This window comes from Salmo trutta, chromosome 28 (assembly GCF_901001165.1).
Source record: "Salmo trutta chromosome 28, fSalTru1.1, whole genome shotgun sequence".
Lineage (NCBI taxonomy): Eukaryota > Metazoa > Chordata > Actinopteri > Salmoniformes > Salmonidae > Salmo > Salmo trutta.
Window position 1 is genome coordinate 23410393 of NC_042984.1, and position 21536 is coordinate 23431928.

The following is a 21536-nucleotide window of genomic DNA, read 5'->3' on the forward strand; positions in this document are numbered from 1 at the left end:
CTTTCTGCTTGCATTTTGTATTTATATTTTCATGTGTGTATTTTCTGTCATTTATGTTACTCAGGGCTCATCTATAAAAAATACCTTGGTCTCAGCATGACTCCCTGATAAAATGAAGGTTAAATAAATAGAAAATGATTAAGTAGGTACCCCTCGATATGACACACTGGTTTCTGTCTTCCAACCTATCTTGCCCTACAAAACACATATTGGTTCTGACAGCTCATGGCCTGCGTATTTTGCAAAACTTTGTGCACAGTGCCCTCTACTGACATATGACGTCGGAAATCGCATTAAAACAAATTAAACTACATTTCCCTTTAACCTTTCGGTAGCACCTCGAACGTCCACAAATTCCATTGGATCACATCACATTATCGTCCTATGGCGTCCGAGAATACAAACCCATCCATTTATATTCAAATTCGTATGAATCGTTCTCGTATAGAGATTCAATCTGTCAACACAGTGGGGAAGTGAACACCCTTTTCTACCATTTGAAAGACTATTTGGACGATAGAGATGGGATCTGGTCAAAGTGCGACCAGGAAAGTGTCTTTTGGAGTGGATGATGAGGACAGAGTACGGGTTCTTCGTGGAGTAAAGGTAACATTCTTGGCTGCTATCATAATTCTAGCTAGCTAGCTAGTTACACTAGCGTTAGCAAGGTGGTGTTCAAATGTGTCACCAGCGTGAGACGAATGTTTCAATTTAATAGCTATTTGTCTAACTGGTACAATAGTATTTGGTCCAATGGCTGTGAAAGGATGCTAGCTACTTGTAGTGAGTGATGCTGCCAGACTAGCGCAACGATGCCACCCCTATGTCTGTCACCTTGTATGAACTGGGCGAGGTTAATAACGTTAGCTAGCTAGGACATACGTGGTCATATAAAATGAGCCATTTAGGCGGATGTATGCAGGAGAAGAAACATGTCATCACAGCAATGTATGTTAGCTAACTAGACATAATCTCGAGGCCTACTGTTCTAGTGGTTTACACTATAAGCCGATTGGGTATGGTAGCCAGCTAGTGACTAGCCAGACATCTGCAGGTAGGATAATGCTGATCAGACCACTCGCGCGAATGTTGATTTTGTCCACCCACACCAGACGCGATCAGGACACGCAGGTTGAAATATCAAAACGAACTCTGAACCAACTATATTAATTTGGGGACAGGTTAAAAACAGCATTTAAACATTTATGGCAATTTCGCTGGCTAATTTCTCCTGGGATATAAACCTTGGGTTGTTATTCTACCGGAAATGCACAAGGTCCTCAACTCCGACAATTAATCCACAGATAAAAGGGTAAACCAAATTCGTTTCTAATAATCTCTCCCCTTCAGGCTTCTTCTTTAGACTTTATATGGCAGTGGCAACCAATTTAAAGGCGCATTACCACCACCAACTGGACTGGAGTGTGGACAAATTAGCTAGCAATAGGACAATAGCAAGCTAGCTAGCTAAATTACCATACATGTTTAATCAAATCAAAGTTTATTTGTCACGTGTGCCGAATACAACAGGTGTAGACCTTACAGTGAAATGCTTACTTACAGGCTCTAACCAATAGTGCAAAAAAGGTGTTAGGTGAACAATAGCTTAGTAAAGAATTAAAAACAACAGTAAAAAGACAGTGAAAAACAGTAGCGAGGCTATATACAGTAGCAAGGCTATAAAAGTAGTGAGGCTACATACAGTCACCGGTTAGTCAGGCTGATTGAGGTAGTAAATACATGTAGATATGGTTAAAGTGACTATGCATATATGATGAACAGAGAGTAGCAGTAGCGTAAAGAGGGGTTGGTGGGTGGCGGGACACAATGCAGATAGCCCGGTTAGCCAATGTGCGGGAGCGCTGGTTGGTCGGGCCAATTGAGGTAGTATGTACATGAATGTAAAGTTAAAGTGACTGTGCATATATGATAAACAGAGAGTAGCAGCAGTGTAAAAGAGGGGTTTGGGGAGGGGGCACACAATGCAAATAGTCCGGGTAGCCATTTGATTACCTGGGGTAAAAACTGTTGAGAAGCCTTTTTGTCCTAGACTTGGCACTCCGGTACCGCTTGCCATGCGGTAGTAGAGAGAACAGTCTATGACTGGGGTGGCTGGGGTCTTTGACAATTTTTAGGGCCTTCCTCTGACACCGCCTGGTATATAGGTCCTGGATGGCAGGCAGCTTAGCCCCAGTGATGTACTGGGCCGTACGCACTACTATGCTTTTCAACCTATCCCCAAATTAATATAGTTGGTTCAGAGTAGAGGTCGACCGATTATGATTTTTCAACGCCGCTACCGATTATTGGAGGACCAAAAAAAAAGCCAATACCGATTAATGGGCCGTTTTTTAATTTATTTGTAATAATGACAATTACAACAATACTGAATGAACACTATTTTAACTTTAATATAATACATAAATACTATCAATTTAGCCTCAAATAAATAATGAAACATGTTTAATTTGGTTTAAATAATGCAAAAACAAAGTGTTGGAGAAGAAAGTAAAAGTGCAATATGTGCCATGTAAAAAAGCTAACGTTTAAGTTCCTTGCTCAGAACATGAGAACATATGAAAGCTGGTGGTTCCTTTTAACATGAGTCTTCAATATTCCCAGGTAAGAAGTTTTAGGTTGTAGTTATTATAGGAATTATAGGACTATTTCTCTCTATACGATTTGAATTTCATATACCTTTGACTATTGGATGTTCTTATAGGCACTTTAGTATTGCCAGTGTAACAGTATAGCTTCTGTCCCTCTCCTCGCTCCTACCTGGGCTCGAACCAGGAACACATCAACAACAGCCACCCTCGAAGCAGCGTTACCCATGCAGAGCAATGGAACAACTACTCCAAGTCTCAGAGCGAGTGACGTTTGAAACGCTATTAGCGCGCACCCGGCTAACTAGCTAGCCATTTCTCATCGTTTACACCAGCCTAATCTTGGGAGTTGATAGGCTTGAAGTCATAAACAGTGCAATGCTTGAAGAATTGCGAAGGGGTGCTGGCAAAACGCACGAAAGTGCTGTTTGAATGAATGCTTACGAGCCTGCTGGTGCCTACCACTGCTCAGTCAGACTGCTGTATCAAATATCAAATCATAGACTTAATTATAATATAATAAACACACAGAAATACGAACCTTAGGTCATTAATATGGTCGAATCCGGAAACTATCATCTCGAAAACGAAACGTTTATTTTTTCAGTGAAATACGGAACCGTTCCATATTTTATCTAACGGGTGGCATCCCTAAGTCTAAATATTCCTGTTACATTGCACAACCTTCAATGTTATGTCATAATTACGTAAAATTCTGGCAAATTAGTTCGCAACGAGCCAGGCGGCCCAAACTGTTGCATATACCCTGACTTTGCGTGCAATGAACGCAAGAGAACTGACACAATTTCACCTGGTTAATATTGCCTGCTAACCTGGATTTCTTTTAGCTAAATATGCAGGTTTAAAAATATATACTTCTGTGTATTGATTTTAAGAAAGGCATTGATGTTTATGGTTAGGTTCAGTCGTGCAACGTTTGTGCTTTTTTCGCAAATGCGCTTTTGTTAAATCATCCCCCGTTTGGCGAAGTTGGCTGTCTTTGTTAGGAAGAAATAGTATTCACACAGTTCGCAACGAGCCAGGCGGCCCAAACTGCTGCATATACCCTGACTCTGTTGCAGAGGTGACACATTTTCCCTAGTTAAAAGAAATTCATGTTAGCAGGCAATATTAACTAAATATGCAGGTTTAAAAATATATACTTGTGTATTGATTTTAAGAAAGACATTGAAGTTTATGGTTAGGTACACGTTGGAGCAACGACAGTCCTTTTTCGCGAATGCGCACCGCATCGATTATATGCAACGCAGGACAGGCTAGATAAACTAGTAATATCATCAACCATGTGTAGTTAACTAGTGATAATGATTGATTGATTTGTTTTTTGTAAGATAAGTTTAATGCTAGCTAGCAACTTACCTTGGCTTCTTACTGCATTCGCGTAACAGGCAGGCTCCTCGTGGAGTGCAATGTAAAGCAGGTGGTTAGAGCGTTGGACTAGTTAACCGTAAGGTTGCAAGATTGAATCCCCAAGCTGACAAGGTAAAATCTGTCGTTCTGCCCCTGAACAAGGCAGTTAACCCACCGTTTCTAGGCCGTCATTGAAAATAAGAATGTGTTCTTAACTGTCTTGCCTAGTTAAATTTTAGTTTTTTTTTAATCGGCAAATCGGTGGCCAAAAATACCGATTACCGATTGTTATGAAAACTTGAAATCGGCCCTAATTAATCGGCCATTCCGATTAATCGGTCGACCTCTAGTTCAGAGTTGATTTAGATTTTTCAATCTGCATGTCCTGATCGCGCCTGGTGTGGGTGGACAAAATGAACATGCGTGCGATGTCGCACGCGTGAGAGCGGTCTGGTCAGCATGTAACGCGATCGTGGCAAAATACATTTAGACATGCATGTAATTTAATAATTTCATCCAAACTGCTCGCGCGCATCAACGAGCGTCTGCGTAGTCAGGCGCTAAAATAGTTTTGGTTATATTTTTTGATGCTTGATGCGCTGAAAGTCCCACCTCTCCCATCTCCTCATTGGTTTTTAGGAGCATATACCCACATGGGGGATTGAAAGATGAACTGAGGTCCATGCTCCAGTCCAATTCGTGGTGGTAATTCACCTTAAAGTTGGTTGCCAACCGCCATATAAAGTCCACAGAAGAAGAAAACTGACAGAGGAGAGATTTCTAGAAACTAACTAACTGTAAACGTCCCCTTTTATCTGTGTATTTATTCTCGGAGTAGAGAACACACTCAAAATGGGTCAGAATTCTACAAAGAACCAAGAAAAAAGGACCTTGTGCATTTCAGGTAAAATAACAACCCGATGTTTATGTCCAAGGACAAATTTGCTAGCAAGCTAATGACTATGACTATTGTAGCTGGAAACGGCAGATTTTTTAATGGAATATCTACATAGGCGTACAGAGGCCCATTATCAGCAACCATCACTCCTGTGTTCCAATGCCATGCTGCGTTAGCTAATCCAAGTTTATAATTTTAAAAGGCTAATTGATCATTAGAAAACCCTTTTGCAATTATGTTAGCACAGATGAAAACTGTTGTCCTGATTAAAGAAGCAATAAAACTGGCCTTCTTTAGACTAGTTGAGTATCTGGAGCATCAGCATTTGTGGGTTCGATTACAGTCTCAAAATGGCCAGAAACAAAGAAATTCCTTCTGAAACTCGTCAGTCTATTCTTGTTCTGAGAAATGAAGGCTATTCCATACGAGAAATTGCCAAGAAACTGAAGATCTCGTACAACGCTGTGTACTACTCCCTTCACAGAACAGCACAAACTGGCTCTAACCAGAATAGAAAGAGGAGTGGGAGGCCCCGGTGCACAACTGAGCAAGAGGACAAGTACATTAGAGTGTCTAGCCTGAGAAACCGATGCCTCACGAGTCCTCAACTGGCAGCTTCATTAAATAATACCCGCAAAGCACCAGTCTCAACATCAACAGTGAAGAGGTGACTCCAGGATGCTGGCCTTCTAGGCAGAGTTGCAAAGAAAAAGCCATATGTCAGACTGGCCAATAAAAACACAGACACTAGACAGAGGAACTCTGCCTAGAAGGCCAGCATCCCGGAGTCGCCTCTTCACTGTTGACGTTGAGACTGGTGTTTTGCGGGTATTATTTAATGAAGCTGCCAGTTGAGGACTTGTGAGGCATCTGTTTCGTCCAAATCAGATGTTGGGTACTATATTTAGTATCATCTGAATCCTATAAATTTAAATAGGCAATTTGGGTGCAATCAATTATCTTAATTTCTCAGAGATCAAATAAAAGTTCAACAAAATAATGTTTCAGGAATGTTTCAGGAATCAACTACAGAAACGGATTTCAGAACAATCTCTGATGGTGGGTGTCATAGCTTGCTGAAATGACATGGAATGACTCAGCTGTTAAATTAGAAAATCTTGCGCCTGCTCAGCTGGGCACACACACTCGTTGCAGACTGTTGAGCCTTTGCACCTGCTCTCTGCCCTACGGGGAGTTTAGTCTAGAATAGACGTTGCCTTGTAAAATAAAAAAAGTATCTTCTTGCTATTGATCAGTTTCTCTGAACTCATATCAACACATTATCATTGTCAACTAGTGAATAGAGTTTGATTATGGCATACAAAGGTTTTAAGAGTAACACATTTTTCAAAATTATGTGACGTACAACTACTGATAAACCCTTAACGAATCCTTTATAAATTGTAAATAAAGAGGTTACTGAAGAATGACAAAATAAATCCCAAGGGTTTTCGGAGATATGTTAGCCTTAATGCTAATCTTCCCTCTCGTCACTGTTTTGTTCAGCTGTCAGAGGATGTTCTCCAGAGGATGAGGGGAGCAGGTCCTGCCAACCAAACAGCAGACCTCAAACCACCGCCCCCCACCAGCCCCAAGAAAGAAAGTAAGCTAATTTACCACCTCCACTTTTCAGTCCTGCTCAACTCTTTAGGACCCAACATAACAGAAAAAATGTAATAGCTGATGATAAATCTGTTTCACACAAGTAAGTGGGTTTTGAGACTTGAATGTACAGCCTCATTGACCAGAGTAGGTGACACACTTTACTAACTGGTCACAATAATACACCAAGGACATACAGTGCCTTTGGAAAGTATTCAGACCCCTTGACTTTTTCCACATTTTATTACGTTACAGCCTTATTCTAAAATTTATTTAAATTGTTTTTTCCCCTCATCAATCTACACACAATACCCCATAATGGCAAAGCAAAAACAGGTTTATAGAAATGTTTGCTAATTTCTTAAAAATATAAATATCACATTTACATAAGTATTCTGACCCTTTACTCAGTACTTTGTTGAAGCTCCTTTGTGATTTACAGAATCGATTTACAGAATGTGATTTACAGAATCGAGTCTTCTTGGGTAGGACGCTACAAGCTTGGCACACCTGTAGTTCTTCTTTGCAGATCTTCTCAAGCTCTGTCAGGTTGGACGGGGAGTGTTGCTGCACAGCTATTTTCAGGTCTTTCCAGAGATGTTTGATCAGGTTCAAGTCCGAGCTCTGACTGGGCCACTCAAGGACATTCAGAGACTTGCCCAGAAGCCACTCATGCGTTTTCTTGGCTGTTTGCTTAGGGTTGTTGTTCTTTTGGAAGGTGAACCTTCGCCCCAGCTCTGGAGCAGGTTTTCATCAAGGATCTCTCTGTACTTTGCTCCGTTCATCCAGTCCCTGCTGCTGAAAACATCCCCACAGCATGATACTGCCACCACCATGCTTCACCGTAGGGATGGTGCCAGGTTTCCTCCAGACATGACGCTTGGCATTCAGTCCAAAGAGTTCAATCTTGGTTTCATCAGACCAGAGAATCTTGTTTCTCATGGTCTGAGAGTCTTTAGGTGCCTTTTGGCAACCTCTAAGCGGGCTGTCATGTGCCTTTTACGGAGGAGTGACTTCCGTCTGGCCACACTACCATAAAGGCCTGATTGGTGTAGTGCTGATGGTTGTCCTTCTGGACGGTTCTCCCATCTCCACAGAGGAGCTCTGGAGCTCTGTCTGAGTGACCATCGGGTTCTTGGTCACCTCCCTGACCAAGGCCCTTCTGCCCCGTTTGCTCAGTTTAGCCTGGCGGCCAGCTCTACGAAGAGTCTTGGTGGTTTCAAACTTCTTCCATTTAATAATGATGGAGGCCACTGTATTCTTGGGGACCTTCACTGCTGCAGACATCTTTTGGAACCCTTTCCCAGATCTGTACTGAGACACAATCCTGTCTCGGAGCTCTATGGACAATTCCTTCAACCTCATGGCTTGGTTTTTGCTCTGACATACACTTTCAAATGTGGGACCTTATATAGATGGATGTGTGCCTTTCCAAATCATGACCAATCAATTGAATTTAGCACAGGTGGACTCCATTCAAGTTGTAGAAACATGTCAAAGATGATCATGGAAACAGGATCCACCGGAGCTCAATTTGGAGTCTCATAGCTAAGGGTCTGAATACTTATGCAACATTTCAAAAACCTGTTTTCACTTTGTCAGTATGGGGTGTTCTTGTGTGTAGATTGTTGAGGATATATATATTTTTTAATCCATTTTAGAATAAGGCTGTAACTAGGAATGCACGACATATCGGTGAACATATCGGAATCAGCCGATATTAGCTAAAAATGCCAACATCGGTATCGGCCCGATGTCTAGTTTAACAACGATGTCAAAGCTGACATGCATACCTATATAACGTATGTACATGACGTAATGATGCCACGTAAAATGTTGCGCTACATGTGCAACACAGCATTCCTAACCTAGCCCACAATGTCTGCTGTGTGCATCGATCAGTCAACAAGTCAAGCAGTCATTTGAAAGAGTAAGACATTTTCAGCAAGACAACTTAAAGGCGAAATCCATTAAAGCCAAGATAATGGAATTCATTGCCCTTGACAATCAACCGTTCTCTGTCGTGGGTGATGTTGGCTTTCGCCGACTGGTTGAGCACCGATACACACTACCAAGTGCGCTATTTTTCAGATGTCGCCCTACCGGAGTTACACAGTAATAGCGTCACTGCTATACATACTATGGAATGCCATTTGGGTCTTTGCGTGTCAAAAAAGATACAGTAGCACTGTCAAAGCTGTATAAAAAAGTCTACAAACATGCAAACACTGGCCACGAACGATGTGTTTACAATATCGCGTTGGTAATAAAGCATCATTTGTTTGACTGCAGCTTCTGGGGTAGCTAGCTTTTGCTTGGTACCTTGCTAGCACCAATACAACCAGCCTGAAAACAATGACCAGTAGAAACTGCAGTTATTTTCATTATTCTTAGCAATGATTTAGGAATCCTTGTGAGTAAGTATTAGCTAGGTTGCCACTTGTTTGCCTATCGAAATAGAACTTCAGTTCATGAAAATAAATAGCTAGCTAGCTACTTAACCCTGTTGCCCAAAGCTAACGTTATAAGCAGCCAGCTAGCTTCATCTGGCTAGTGAGGCTTGACCGGACCGGGTTATGTGTTGTGAAGCTAGCCACAATAAGCATTAGGCACAATAGTGGAATTTGTGGTTTCAAAATAAAAGTATGTCATTGACAGTGATGCAAATGAATACGAGTAGAATTTTGCCATACTTTTATTTTGAAGGCTAACCTCAAAGTCCACTATTGTGGCTAATCCTTATTGTGGCTAGCTTCACATAGATGGGTCCGACCACCATTAATCAAATAAGAACTGTGTTATAAATTAGGGTTATTTAAGATGATGACACCTAGCTAGCTAACTCTAGCTACTGAAACAGATGTCGTGTTGCTATGTTTTTGGGGAAGAACACTGTTTGCATCCATGAGCTAGCTAGCTTTTTTTTTATGACCAGCACTGTAGGTGCGCGAGACAACTTTACCAGCATCATAGCATACGTATCGATGAATCGTTGTGACATATGAAATACGAGTGATAGTGTAATCAATGTGTAATAACTACGTTAAAAATTATGTGACGTGAAGTCATATTCAGGTCCTGATTGGTCAACAAGCTTATTTGATACTTAAATAGTGTTATTTGACGTGTATCTTTTTTGACACACAAAGATCCAAACGGCGTTCCTTAGTGGTCCTGGTTGAGAATGAAACGACTGAACAAATGAACAACGAAACAGCACAGCAAGTATGTGAAGGAAATAGGTTTTGATTATGTTTTTACTGGTAATGGGGACATACGTAAATAACTTTTTGGTTTGTGTGTGTGTGTGTGTGTGTGTGTGTGTGTGTGTGTGTGTGTGTGTGTGTGTGTAACCTTTTATTTAACTAGGCAAGTCAGTTAAGAACAATTTTTTATTTACAATGACAGCCCGGACGACGCTGGGTCAATTGTGCTCCGCCCTATGGGACTCCCAATCACGGCCGGATGTGATACAGCCTGGATTCGAACCAGGGACTGTAGTTATGCCTCTTGCACTGAGATGCAGTGCCTTAGACCGCGCTGCATCTGTGTGTGTGTGCTAACTATTTAACTGTACTAGAATGCTTGAAAGGCCGCAAAGTTTTTTTAAATATCGGTATCGTGTTTTTTTGGGCATGGAAGATATCGGTATCGGCCAAAAATGTCATATCGGTGCATTACTAGCTGTAACGTAACAAAATGTGGAAAAAGTCAGAGGTCTGAATACTTTCCAAAGGCACTATATATGCAAATAATTGTCCAATATTGACTACTTTTTGTGATCAAGTCAGTGCCCTCGTACATAGATTTGCAGATGCTATCAAGGGTGCAGTGAAATGCTTATGTTCCTAGCTTCAGTGCTGTGGTAATATCTAACTATAACAATACAAATAGCTACCTAGACTATCTGCATTGAACCCCCTTTGCACTAAATCTTTTGACTCATAACATACGCTGCTGCTATTGCATACTATCTATCTTGTTACCTAGTCACTTTAACCTACCTATATGTACATGTCTACCTCAGTTACCTCGTATCCCTGCACATCGACTCGGTACTGGTACCCTGTGTGTATAGCCAAGTTATCATTACTCATTGTGTATTTATTCCTCTTGTTATTATCATTCTATTTTTGTCTCTGCATTGTTAGTAAGTAAGCATTTCACAGTTATTATACACCTGTTGTTTACAAAGCAATCGACAAATCAAATTTGGTTTGACATGTATAATACAAAAAGTAAAATGAAGAAAAAAACTAGAAATTAAGAAATACCAGAGCGAGCAATGTCAGAGTCCAGAATATATATATATATATAGACTGTGTGTGTATATGTACAGTATCAGTCAAAAGTTTGGACACACCTACTTATTCCAGGGTTTTTCTTTATTTTTACTATTTTCTACATTGTAGAAAATGTGCCTTGTTAAAAGTTTATTTGTGGAATGTATTTCCTTCCTAATGCATTTGAGCCAATCAGTTGGGTTGTGACAAGATAGGAGTGGTGTACAGAAGATGGCCCTATTTGGTAAAAGACAAAGTCTATATTATGGCAAGAACATCTCAAAAAGCAAATGGAAATGACAGTCCATCATTACTTTAAACATGAAGGTCAGTCAATCTGGAACACTTTCAAGAACTTTCAAAGTTTGTATAAGTGCAGTTGCAAGAACCATCAAGTGCAAAACACGAGCAATGGGACCGGTGGAAATCTGGACCAGCATCATCATTCCATCAGCAATCTAGTGTTTCAAGACTGTAATATGGCTCCACCTATGGTATGCTAGTGTAGACATGCTAGTGTAGGCCCCGGTGCACAAGAGACAAGTACATTAGAGTGTCTAGTTTGAGAAACAGATGCCTCACAAGTCCTCAACTGGCAGCTTCATTAAATAATACCTGCTGTCATGACGTTGCCGTCTTTGGGTACAGCGAGCACCATCCCCCTCTCCCTCTCCATACCCCTTTAATCAGGCTCTGTAAGAGAGGTCGTAAATTCCTGCAGGAGATCCTCTCCTCATGGCCACAGTATAGAGAGAGAGAGTGAGTTTCATAGAGAGAACAAAGGAATTTCTTCCACCTCACAGAACTGGAGAACCGAACAACATTTATGTTCTGGAGAAGGTATAAAAGATCGGTGAAGAATCCAGCTACACACTGGTCCGTTTAGTACAATTTTGTGAAACTCTTGAGAGACTATACCGCCACATTACCATAACCATGTTTATAGAAGAGTCTCAGGTATGAGACTTACATCTAATGGTTGTATAAAATGAATGAATAAGGATGAAGCTATTTGTGAGATGATGGGATGCTATGTAATGATGTTAATGTGAGAGAATTGTATTTCTGTTTAAAGTTTCACTAAGTCATCGGCACGCCCCCAGGGGCACAGACAGGACCTGGCGTCATGAGACAGCCTTTTTCTCATGTCCCGAATAAAACCCCCACCTAGGTTTTCTATCACCAGACTATTTAATGAAGCTGCCTTTTCAGTTTCTCAAACTAGACACTAATGTACTTGTCCTCTTGCTCAGTTGTGCACTGGCGCCTCCCACTCCTCTTTCTATTCTGGTTAGAGACAGTTTGTGCTGTTCTGTGAAGGGAGTAGTACACATCGTTAGTTTCAAAAGAAAGTTATTTGTTTCTGGACATTTTGAGACTGTAATCGAACCCTACAAATGCTGATGCTCCAGATACTCAACTAGTCTAAAGAAGGCCAGTTTTATTGCTTATTTAATCAGAACAACAGTTTTCAGCTGTGCTAACATAATTGCAAAAGGGTTTTCTAATAATCAATTAGCCTTTTAAAATGATAAACTTGGATTAGCTAACAACGTGCCATTGGAACACAGGAGTGATGGTTGCTGATAATGGGCCTCTGTTCACCTATGTAGATATTCCATAAGAAATCAGCCATTTCCAGCTACAAAAGTCATTTACAACATTAACAATGTCTACACTGTATTTCTGATCAATTTGATGTTATTTTAATGGACATAATTTACTTTTCTTTAAAAAACAAGGACATTTCTAAGTGACCCCAAACTTTTGAATGGTAGTGTAAATAGTAAAGTAAAATACAGATACTCCCCAAAAATACTTAAGTAAAAGTACTACTTAAGTACTTTACACCACTGGTATTGTGTGTAGATTGATGAGGGGGAAGAAAACAAGTTAATCCATTTTAGAATAAGGCTGTAGCGTAACAAAATGTGAAAAACGTCAAGGGGTCTGAATACTTTCCGAAGGGACTGTACATAGAAAAGGTGTGATGAATGTTGTTGTTTGCAGGTCCCCCTCCATCTCCCCGTCCATCGCCAACTCAGCAGCAGCGCCAACCCGGGCCTCAGCCCAGTCCACAGACAGCCCACTCTGACATCAAGGAGGAGCTCAAGAAGAGGTGGGGTTCTGAGTGAAGGACAGTTACCTGGGGGGGGGGCTTGTAAAGGCCTGGTAAAAGTCTCATGACCGTAATGTTCATTTCATCGGCTCCAAAACAAAAACATTGCAGACCAAACAATAACACTAGTGTTTGGATGTTTATTTTTCTGATATTGACTTTCTCCTTTCACCTGTACTAAAAGACACGTTATGCGAAAAGTAATCCCTTATGAAGGTAAATATAAAATGAGATGATTTTTGACAATTGTCTTCTATTGTAGACGTTTCACACGGGTCATACATGTGGTATTTCTTGCCCCCTTGTGGGATGTTGTAAATGGCACAGTTAAAACAGAATGGCACCATTGTAGGATGGACAGTTGTGTGTTTCATGCAGCGTGTCAGATCACAAATGTGTTTGTGTGTGTTCCTCAGGTATGAGCGGCAGCAAACAGTGGTTCAGGAGGAGTTAACGAAGGTGGCCCGGTGGGAGAGAGAGGCAGCCAGGACAGAGATGAGCAAAGCACTGTACAGAGAGAGACTTCAATCATGCCAGGAGAGGGAAAAGACCAAACTACTAGTAAATCTCTCTCTCTCTCTTCATCTTCTTCTCTTTCTAGCTTTAGTTCTCTCTCTGTGTCTTTCTGTCTCACTCCCTCTGTTTTATCTTGTCTTCCCCTCTGTAACGTCTCTCTCTCATCTTGGAGAGCCACGGTGTGTTCAGGCTTTTTGGAGTAATGTATAATCACACCTCTAGGTATCTGTCATTGGGAACTTTTTCTTTCCACTGTACTTTGCGTGATCTTTCTATGTTGCTTCATGTATCTGTGTGGGACATTCTCTGAAACCACAATCATTGCAGTGTCCGCTAGCATGCCATAGGTGGAGCCATATTACAGTCTTGAAACACTAGATTGCTGATGGAATGATGTTGCTGGTCCATGTCTCATGCCCCCCCCCCCCCCAAAAATAAATAAAATAAACAACCACAAACGGTGAACTCTAACAGTCTGAAGCCGGCAGTCGAGCTTCACCTTGGCAATATGCATTATACACACAGGTAAATGTGTGTGAACAGGTGTCGTAAACATACGTGTTGCATCCACAGGCAGTCATATGAAGAGATGCACACTGCACAGACATGCACTGGTACATGCATTTACATATGACATATTCCTGTCACATCTTTGCATTGTTATCTTCCTCAAGTCCCCTCGGGTTAGTAAGGAGCCTGGTTAAGTTTTCTTTCACAAATAGAGCATTTGACAGCGCTCAAATTGCTTCTTTTTGATTATACCAATTTCCACCTAACCCTGTTTCTCTCCCCACCCCCCTTCTCCTCCCACGCTCCCCCCTCCCTCACTCATCACCCCCAAGGTTGTGGTATCTTATGGTGTGTGAGCGGTAAATTGGACCCAGAGAGTTTCCTGGGGCTTTAGATAGGAGGGGAACACGTGTTTTACACGCAGCCCCTTTCAGGAAGCCTGCACAGAGATGTGTTTTGGAGGCTCTTATCTTCGCTCAGACACACGTCGGACACTAATAGAAATTTGTTGGAGAGGGAGCGTGTGGGGAATGCTCAATGAGCCACCGGAGCCCGGGCCTCTGATGTGAGAGGAGGGGTAACTGGTAATTGCAGTTGCTCCCCCCCTCACACCCTTCCTCTCCCCCTTTCCATCTCCCCAATATGTCCCCTCCCTGCCTCCTGATTAGTCAGGACATTAATGACAGTGATTGTAACCGTGGCAACCCTTAACCTTGGTGGATCTGCAGCTGTAGTAGTATACCATCCTCCATCCTCCTCAAATGTGGAAGGAGACATGATTTCCATGGAAGATCCTAACTGAATACGGTACCAATGGCCTGTTTATGCTTTACGGTGGAGATGATGCAGGCTGACCCTCCATGTTAGTGAGGAGAATGTGGGGTTGTAGGGGAGTCATCCAGGCCTACATTGTGCTCTGCCTTGCCTGACATGCTCTCCTAGGCTCTGGCCTGGGCATCAATGGCTCTGTGAATGGACTCAACTCCAAGAGATCCAGGATGAACTGGAGCTCTGGCATAGCCTAACCACCAATCTGCATCCCTATCAGTTACTGATGACAGGGTCTGTCCCAGAGCGGGAAGTCACAAGCTCTGCTATGTAAAAGCCTAATTACGATCACCAGAACAGCTAAACCAAAACGTTTTGATGACCATTTGGGCTCTAAAATTAGTTCATTATGATCAAATCCGATCCCCACAGTGAAGTCTTTTAACGTTCGCTACAAATCGAGATATTTGAGTAAATAGTGATCCATTCTGACTACTACAGTCTCAAGTCAAAGTTGAGGCCTGAGTCTTGAGGCTCCAAGTCCAAGTAAAGTCTCAAGTTATTTTATTTTCTATTAAGTCGTGTCCAAGTCATCTGACTCGAGTCCATACCGCTGATTAGTATAAGGAAAATAACTGGTTAATGAAGCATCATTTGACTTCTAGGCTAATTTCCTGGGGGACTATTGTTGGTGTTAGTGATGGTTCACTATTTGACCATGGACCCGCTGGTCTGATCAATAACTCCCCTTCTGTGATTCACTGTCTCTGACAAACAAACAAAAGGTCTCTGCATCAACTCAATTCATTATCACACTATTACACTCATTGTTCAGCCCCTCGTGTCTTTTGTCAGACTGTGTAAGAGAATAGCAATGTTATTATTAGAGGGAAGATGATAAAAGCGTTTCTCTTGTCTTTGTCGGGGTTGGCGCCGAGCATCAGCCAAGGTCACTAAAAGCCAAGTCACTGGAGGATGTGAAGCGGAGCGTCAGCGCCCTCCTTTTATTTTATCCCTCGTTCCGGCCTTTTGTCTTCATCCAACTAAACCACTGGACCTCCTCCCTCCCTCCCTCCATCCCTCCCTCCCCCTCTATCTGCCAAGGCCCTTGCTGCTCTGCGCCCTACAGTATGAATACTCATTGTTAATAGCACATTTTCAGAAGATGAGAGAGAGAGACACACTAAAGGGATTTTGTCTTTTAAAACGTATTAATGCCGTTTTGCAGTCTGTCAGCAGAAATGGCTAGATAGTCATATTAGCATACTGTGGATTCTTCCCCCTCTCAGCTCTGTACAATTAAAAAGCTAATTTCATTAGCAGCCTCCCAGCTTTGCCATCTATGGTTTCTCAGGGCTGTTTGCACATTGCGACTCACTACATGAATCACAGTGAATCCTTAGTACATACCGCATAAATACATATGTAACAAGATCTGTATTTGTTATGGCTCGACCGTACAGTATCTTATCCCTCACAGCAAGTCCTGTTTGGCTCGGTTCCTTCCCTTGTCTTCGACATGTCCTTTTAGAGTTAAGTGGTTGTAAACTTTGTTATCGCTACATTAGCATGCAGTTAACCTGATGCTTTTGTGAATGTATGACAAGGTTAACTGCAGGCAGTGCCCCCAATCCCAACCGGATTTCCATTAGACACTTCCTCATCTCAACACCAGATGGCAGTATAAGTATTCCATATCCCAGGTCTGGGTCTTATGTGCTGCATGAAGGCCTACAGTAGGCCACTCGTCTACCTAAGTGTGCCATTTCCCTCTCCTAGGAAAGCTAGAGACAAATGTTATGATATCACCCCAGATAATCGAATGAGCCCTAATCGCTCTCATTTTCACAAGGATATCCGTCCAGCAGACTAAGCCATTTACCTCCATTATAATATGGATGGTAGAGTGGTGCTGTACAACAGTATAAGCATAGTAAACTATTCTCTAGTGAAGATGGATAGGGGATTTGAAGTGGCAAGCTGCTGTGTGAGCTGACAGATGTTTAGTTTGATTGGAAATCTTTACCTTTCCGTTTTACGTTATTCACGTTTCCTCAGCTGTGGAGCCTATTGTCTCTAAAACTAGCGTCTTACATACTCCGACTACATTCCTTTATTGGTTTTCCTCCAAATTGGAACAGCTGTGTGCTCAGCGCTTCTAGAAAGATCCACTCTACTTACTGTAGACATATAGCAGCCTGCTTCATTACTGTGGCTCAGATGCATACAAAATATAAATCCAGCTATATATTGTTAGCGTTTCTGCTTTTGGCTCGCGTTCATACAGAAACCTTGTTAGAGGTTGAAGCAAACGGCTGAGAGGAGCAGAGCAGTGAAGAGCTTCTGCTCTGTTGTGATGCAATAGTTTACAACTGGCAAGAACTGTGCCAGTTGAGGGTTAGTATGAAATCGATCAGACCAGATTGAGGGGAGTCCCAGGTGACAGTTTTGGCTGTCCTCTCGTTGTCGTGACCTGTCGTGTGTGATAGATTGGACAGCCCTGGGTTCTTTTCTGAGATGGCAGACAGAGCCACTAGTTATCTGTCCTTAGATGCTCTGTAGTGTATCCCTGGTCCTCTAGAACACAATCAGTACAATTCTCTTCACTCACAAATCATTTTCTGCTGGACTGCTCAGTATGGATGCTGCAGAAGTTTAAAGTTAGCTAGTAAATTTGAGTCTTTTTGGTTTGTAACTTCTTGTAGGGTGCTCACACCTCTTGTGTTGATTCAATTCATACCCTTGTTCTCTGTCTGTCTGTCTGTCTGTCTGTCTGTCTGTCTGTCTGTCTGTCTGTCTGTCTGTCTGTCTGTCTGTCTGTCTGTCTGCCTGTCTGTCTGTCTCTCTGTCTGTCTGTCTGTCTCTCTGTCTGTGTCTGTCTCTCTGTCTGTGTCTGTCTCTCTGTCTGTGTCTGTCTCTCTGTCTGTGTCTGTCTCTCTGTCTGTGTCTGTCTCTCTGTCTGTGTCTGTCTCTCTCTGTCTCTCTCTGTCTCTCTCTGTCTCTCTCTGTCTCTCTCTGTCTCTCTCTGTCTCTCTCTGTCTCTCTCTGTCTCTCTCTGTCTCTCTCTGTCTCTCTCTGTCTCTCTCTGTCTCTCTCTGTCTCTCTCTGTCTCTCTCTCTCTCTCTCTCTCGTCTCTCTCTCTCTCTGTCTCTCTCTCTCTCTCTCTCTCTCTCTCTCTCTCTCGTTTATCAGAGGGCTAGTAGTAGCAGGAGTAATCGGGGCTGTGCAGAGAGAGTGAACAGGGCTTGCACAGATAACCCAGCTATCGGTAATTGTAATCTCAGAGCTGACATCTTTCTGCATGTAAAGCTATTAAGGCTCCGCTAGCTGCCTCTCACAAGCAGCCCAGAATGGCAGTAATTGCAGACGAGATGACGGCAGGTGGAGGGGACAGAGATTTTATCCCTCACACTCTGAACAGGCGCACCACGGCACACAACACACCCGCTGCTCACTACTCTCCTCTCAGAACGTGTGGAGTGAGAGGGAATTAGTCAGTTGGCTTAAGCTGCTTCTGGAGATCTTAAACAGTAGAGACAGAACACTTTGGGATTATTTGTGTCTGATTTTGTTTAGTTTACAATGTGAACAGACTGTGTGGCCAGACTGTCACTGCTTTGTTCAGTCAATAATCATTGGTTTGACTGATAACTGAGGTCTGAAAGATGCCTAATGAGACATCTTATTGGCTGATATCAAGGGTATTTGCACATAATCTGGTGTGTGTGTGTGTTTGATTTGTTTACATACATTGTGAGACTAGCTTAAGCCTTTATACTCTTTGTGAATGTGTGTGAGTGCCTCTCTCCCTGCTCTTTTTTATTTAACATCATTACTGTCAGGGCAGCCGGTTCCTCTTGGATAAGAAGAACTGGAGTTGTTTTCCACCGTGGAGCCGTGCTGTAGAGTTATTAATGGTAGAAGAGATGGGGGAGAGGAAAGCCGGTGGCCCATATTGTCCTGCTCTCCAGACACCTTCCACTCTGGGTAATCACTTTGATTACTAACTGCTCATTTATTGCATAGCTGGGAGCTATGTGTTAAATACATGCATCAAAGTAAATAAACAGAGGAGAGGAGCAGACGGAGCTGTGGCTGCTGCGATCAGATGGCTACTCGGCACAGCACAAACAACCCAGAGGAGAAGAGACGCAGGCAGAGTGCAGGGGTGTACAGGCTCTGTGGGGTTGAGTTAGTGAGCGGTGCCCTTTTAATGTGCTCTAGACTAACTGTACTGTTAGTACAATCAGTTCTAGATTAGAGTCGTCTCTCTCTCTTTCTCTCTCTCCTCTCTCTCTCTGGGCCTTCCTGTTTCTCTGTATCCACTCCATCCGGCCTAGGTTCTGAGTTACAGCCCAACAGATAACCAGGCATGGACGGCCTTATTTATGAGTAACCAGCGCCTAGCAAGCTTCATTTCAAGACTTATCTGTGTAATTCATGTTTGGCTGAGTATTATCTGCGGGCTCCAGATTCCCGGAGAAGGAGAGAGCCCGTCCGATTGCCTTTTGTCTCTGCTACAAATGAAAAGAGGATCTGTTATTTTAAATGACGAGGTCTGTGTGTGGTCAGGGAGAAAGGGATTAGGCCTGGCACTATAGTGCTGCTGGTCCATTGGTTCAATTCAGGGTGTCACTCATTAGTATTAGTGATGGTGCGTGCATGTCGATGTCCAAATGTAAGGCTCTCAGATTGTATGTTAGCTATAGAGATGAGGCTGTAATTTAGCAGCTTGCTGTAACTACCTATAGAGAAAGTACAATGAAACCCCAGCCCGTCTTGACCATATACTGTATAATGTGACGTGTGCCTGGCTACATATGTAGGCTGGAACGAGCTCTTTTCTTGAAAAACATGTGGCACACAAACTGCAAGTGTGAAGACTGGCAGACATGCAGACAGTAAGTCAGACATACAGACAGTAAGAGCGTAACACAGCAGAAGTGTTTTCAGAGCTAATTCCCCTCTCCTCGCTCAACTTTCAGCCAGTCCTGAACACCAGGGACTAATAGAGAGATTTTTCTTAGGCGTTTTACTGTGATTGTAACGCCTGTAATTTACGCTGGAGCTGCTGTCATCTTCACTCCTGGCCTGGCTGGCTGAGTCTAGAGGGGAGAGGAGAAGCTATAATGAAGCAGACACATACTGGAGACTTGAGGGTCTTTAAACGGTGTCAAAGACCCTTCCACACAGGAAAGGACAGGTGAGGCTCTAAGCAGTGACACCAGCTAGAGCGATCCTCTAGGCTAAATGCGTTGTGTTTTTGAAGCACGTGCTGGCTTGATTAGGAACCCTGTTTGAAGAACAGTACAGTGACTGAAAGCTCTCTAAACTTTGGACCCTGGTTGATTTCTGTGAGTGGAGAAAGAGAAAGTCAACGTCTCAGAAATATTCTTTACTTTGAGTTGCAGAAAAGGGCCTTGGGGTTTGAGAACTGTCTTAACTGGGCAGAACTCTCAATTCAAAGAAAACACTGTTGGACAGTTCTACCAAGCCCATGGCTGTAGCCCACAGCCTCTATCTCAGACAGTGGGAAGTAACCATCCTTTACTTGGCTCTTTGTACCGTCTACTTTTTATACCCCACCGAGGCATTCTCAGCCAAACTATAGCTTTCTCACAAGAGCAGAACTCTTAATGAAATCAAATTACCACCCTCCCATCCTGCAGCCTATTTATTTAACACACCCATTCTGTGTTTAGTAGATTTACCATCCTGCAGCCTATTTATTTAACACACCCATTCTGTGTTTAGTAGATTTACCATTCAGCAGCCTATTTATTTAACACACCCATTCTGTGTTTAGTAGATTTACCATTCAGCAGCCTATTTATTTACCACACCCATTCTGTGTTTAGTAGATTTACCATCCTGCAGCCTATTTATTTAACACACCCATTCTGTGTTTAGTAGATTTACCATCCTGCAGCCTATTTATTTAACACACCCATTCTGTGTTTAGTAGATTTACCATCCTGCAGCCTATTTATTTAACACACCCATTCTGTGTTTAGTAGATTTACCATCCTGCAGCCTATTTATTTAACACACCCATTCTGTGTTTAGTAGATTTACCATTCAGCAGCCTATTTATTTAACACACCCATTCTGTGTTTAGTAGATTTACCATTCAGCAGCCTATTTATTTAACACACCCATTCTGTGTTTAGTAGATTTACCATCCTGCAGCCTATTTATTTAACACACCCATTCTGTGTTTAGTAGATTTACCATCCTGCAGCCTATTTATTTAACACACCCATTCTGTGTTTAGTAGATTTACCATCCTGCAGCCTATTTATTTAACACACCCATTCTGTGTTTAGTAGATTTACCATTCAGCAGCCTATTTATTTAACACACCCATTCTGTGTTTAGTAGATTTACCATTCAGCAGCCTATTTATTTAACACACCCATTCTGTGTTTAGTAGATTTACCATTCAGCAGCCTATTTATTTAACACACCCATTCTGTGTTTAGTAGATTTACCATTCAGCAGCCTATTTATTTAACACACCCATTCTGTGTTTAGTAGATTTACCATTCAGCAGCCTATTTATTTAACACACCCATTCTGTGTTTAGTAGATTTACCATTCAGCAGCCTATTTATAATGATGACGAATCATCCCTCTGCTTCTCGCTTGACCCCCTCCTTTACCCACTCTGCCTCTCAATATTCACCACAGCGGCCCGCTTACTTTTCTTAACTTCCTTTTCCTCTCTCTCTCTTTCTTTTCCTTCCCGTCCCTCACGTTCTCTATCGCTCACCTTTCTAGCCTGCTGAAGAGGTGGATGCCTGGGTAAGCACAGCCTGATGTTCTGTTAATATCCTCTTTTCCTCCCAGTTCCACCGTGTTGT

The 21536-nt window shown here is 42.4% G+C and overlaps 1 protein-coding gene across 2 annotated transcripts in view; it reads left to right on the top strand.

The window, feature by feature from the left end:
• The first annotated feature begins 361 nt into the window (after positions 1–361).
• chchd6a (coiled-coil-helix-coiled-coil-helix domain containing 6a) overlaps positions 362–21536 on the top strand; it is a 74404-nt gene continuing 53229 nt past the window's right edge. Inside the window, exons 1-5 of one of the 2 annotated variants that reach the window (XM_029719266.1) lie at positions 362–606; positions 6382–6478; positions 12771–12879; positions 13296–13440; positions 21454–21477. In XM_029719266.1, the coding sequence (XP_029575126.1) occupies positions 523–606; positions 6382–6478; positions 12771–12879; positions 13296–13440; positions 21454–21477 (459 nt within the window). In that variant the 5' untranslated portion in view covers positions 362–522. The remainder of the gene's footprint in view (positions 607–6381; positions 6479–12770; positions 12880–13295; positions 13441–21453; positions 21478–21536) is intronic. The other variant, XM_029719267.1, reaches the window with a different exon arrangement.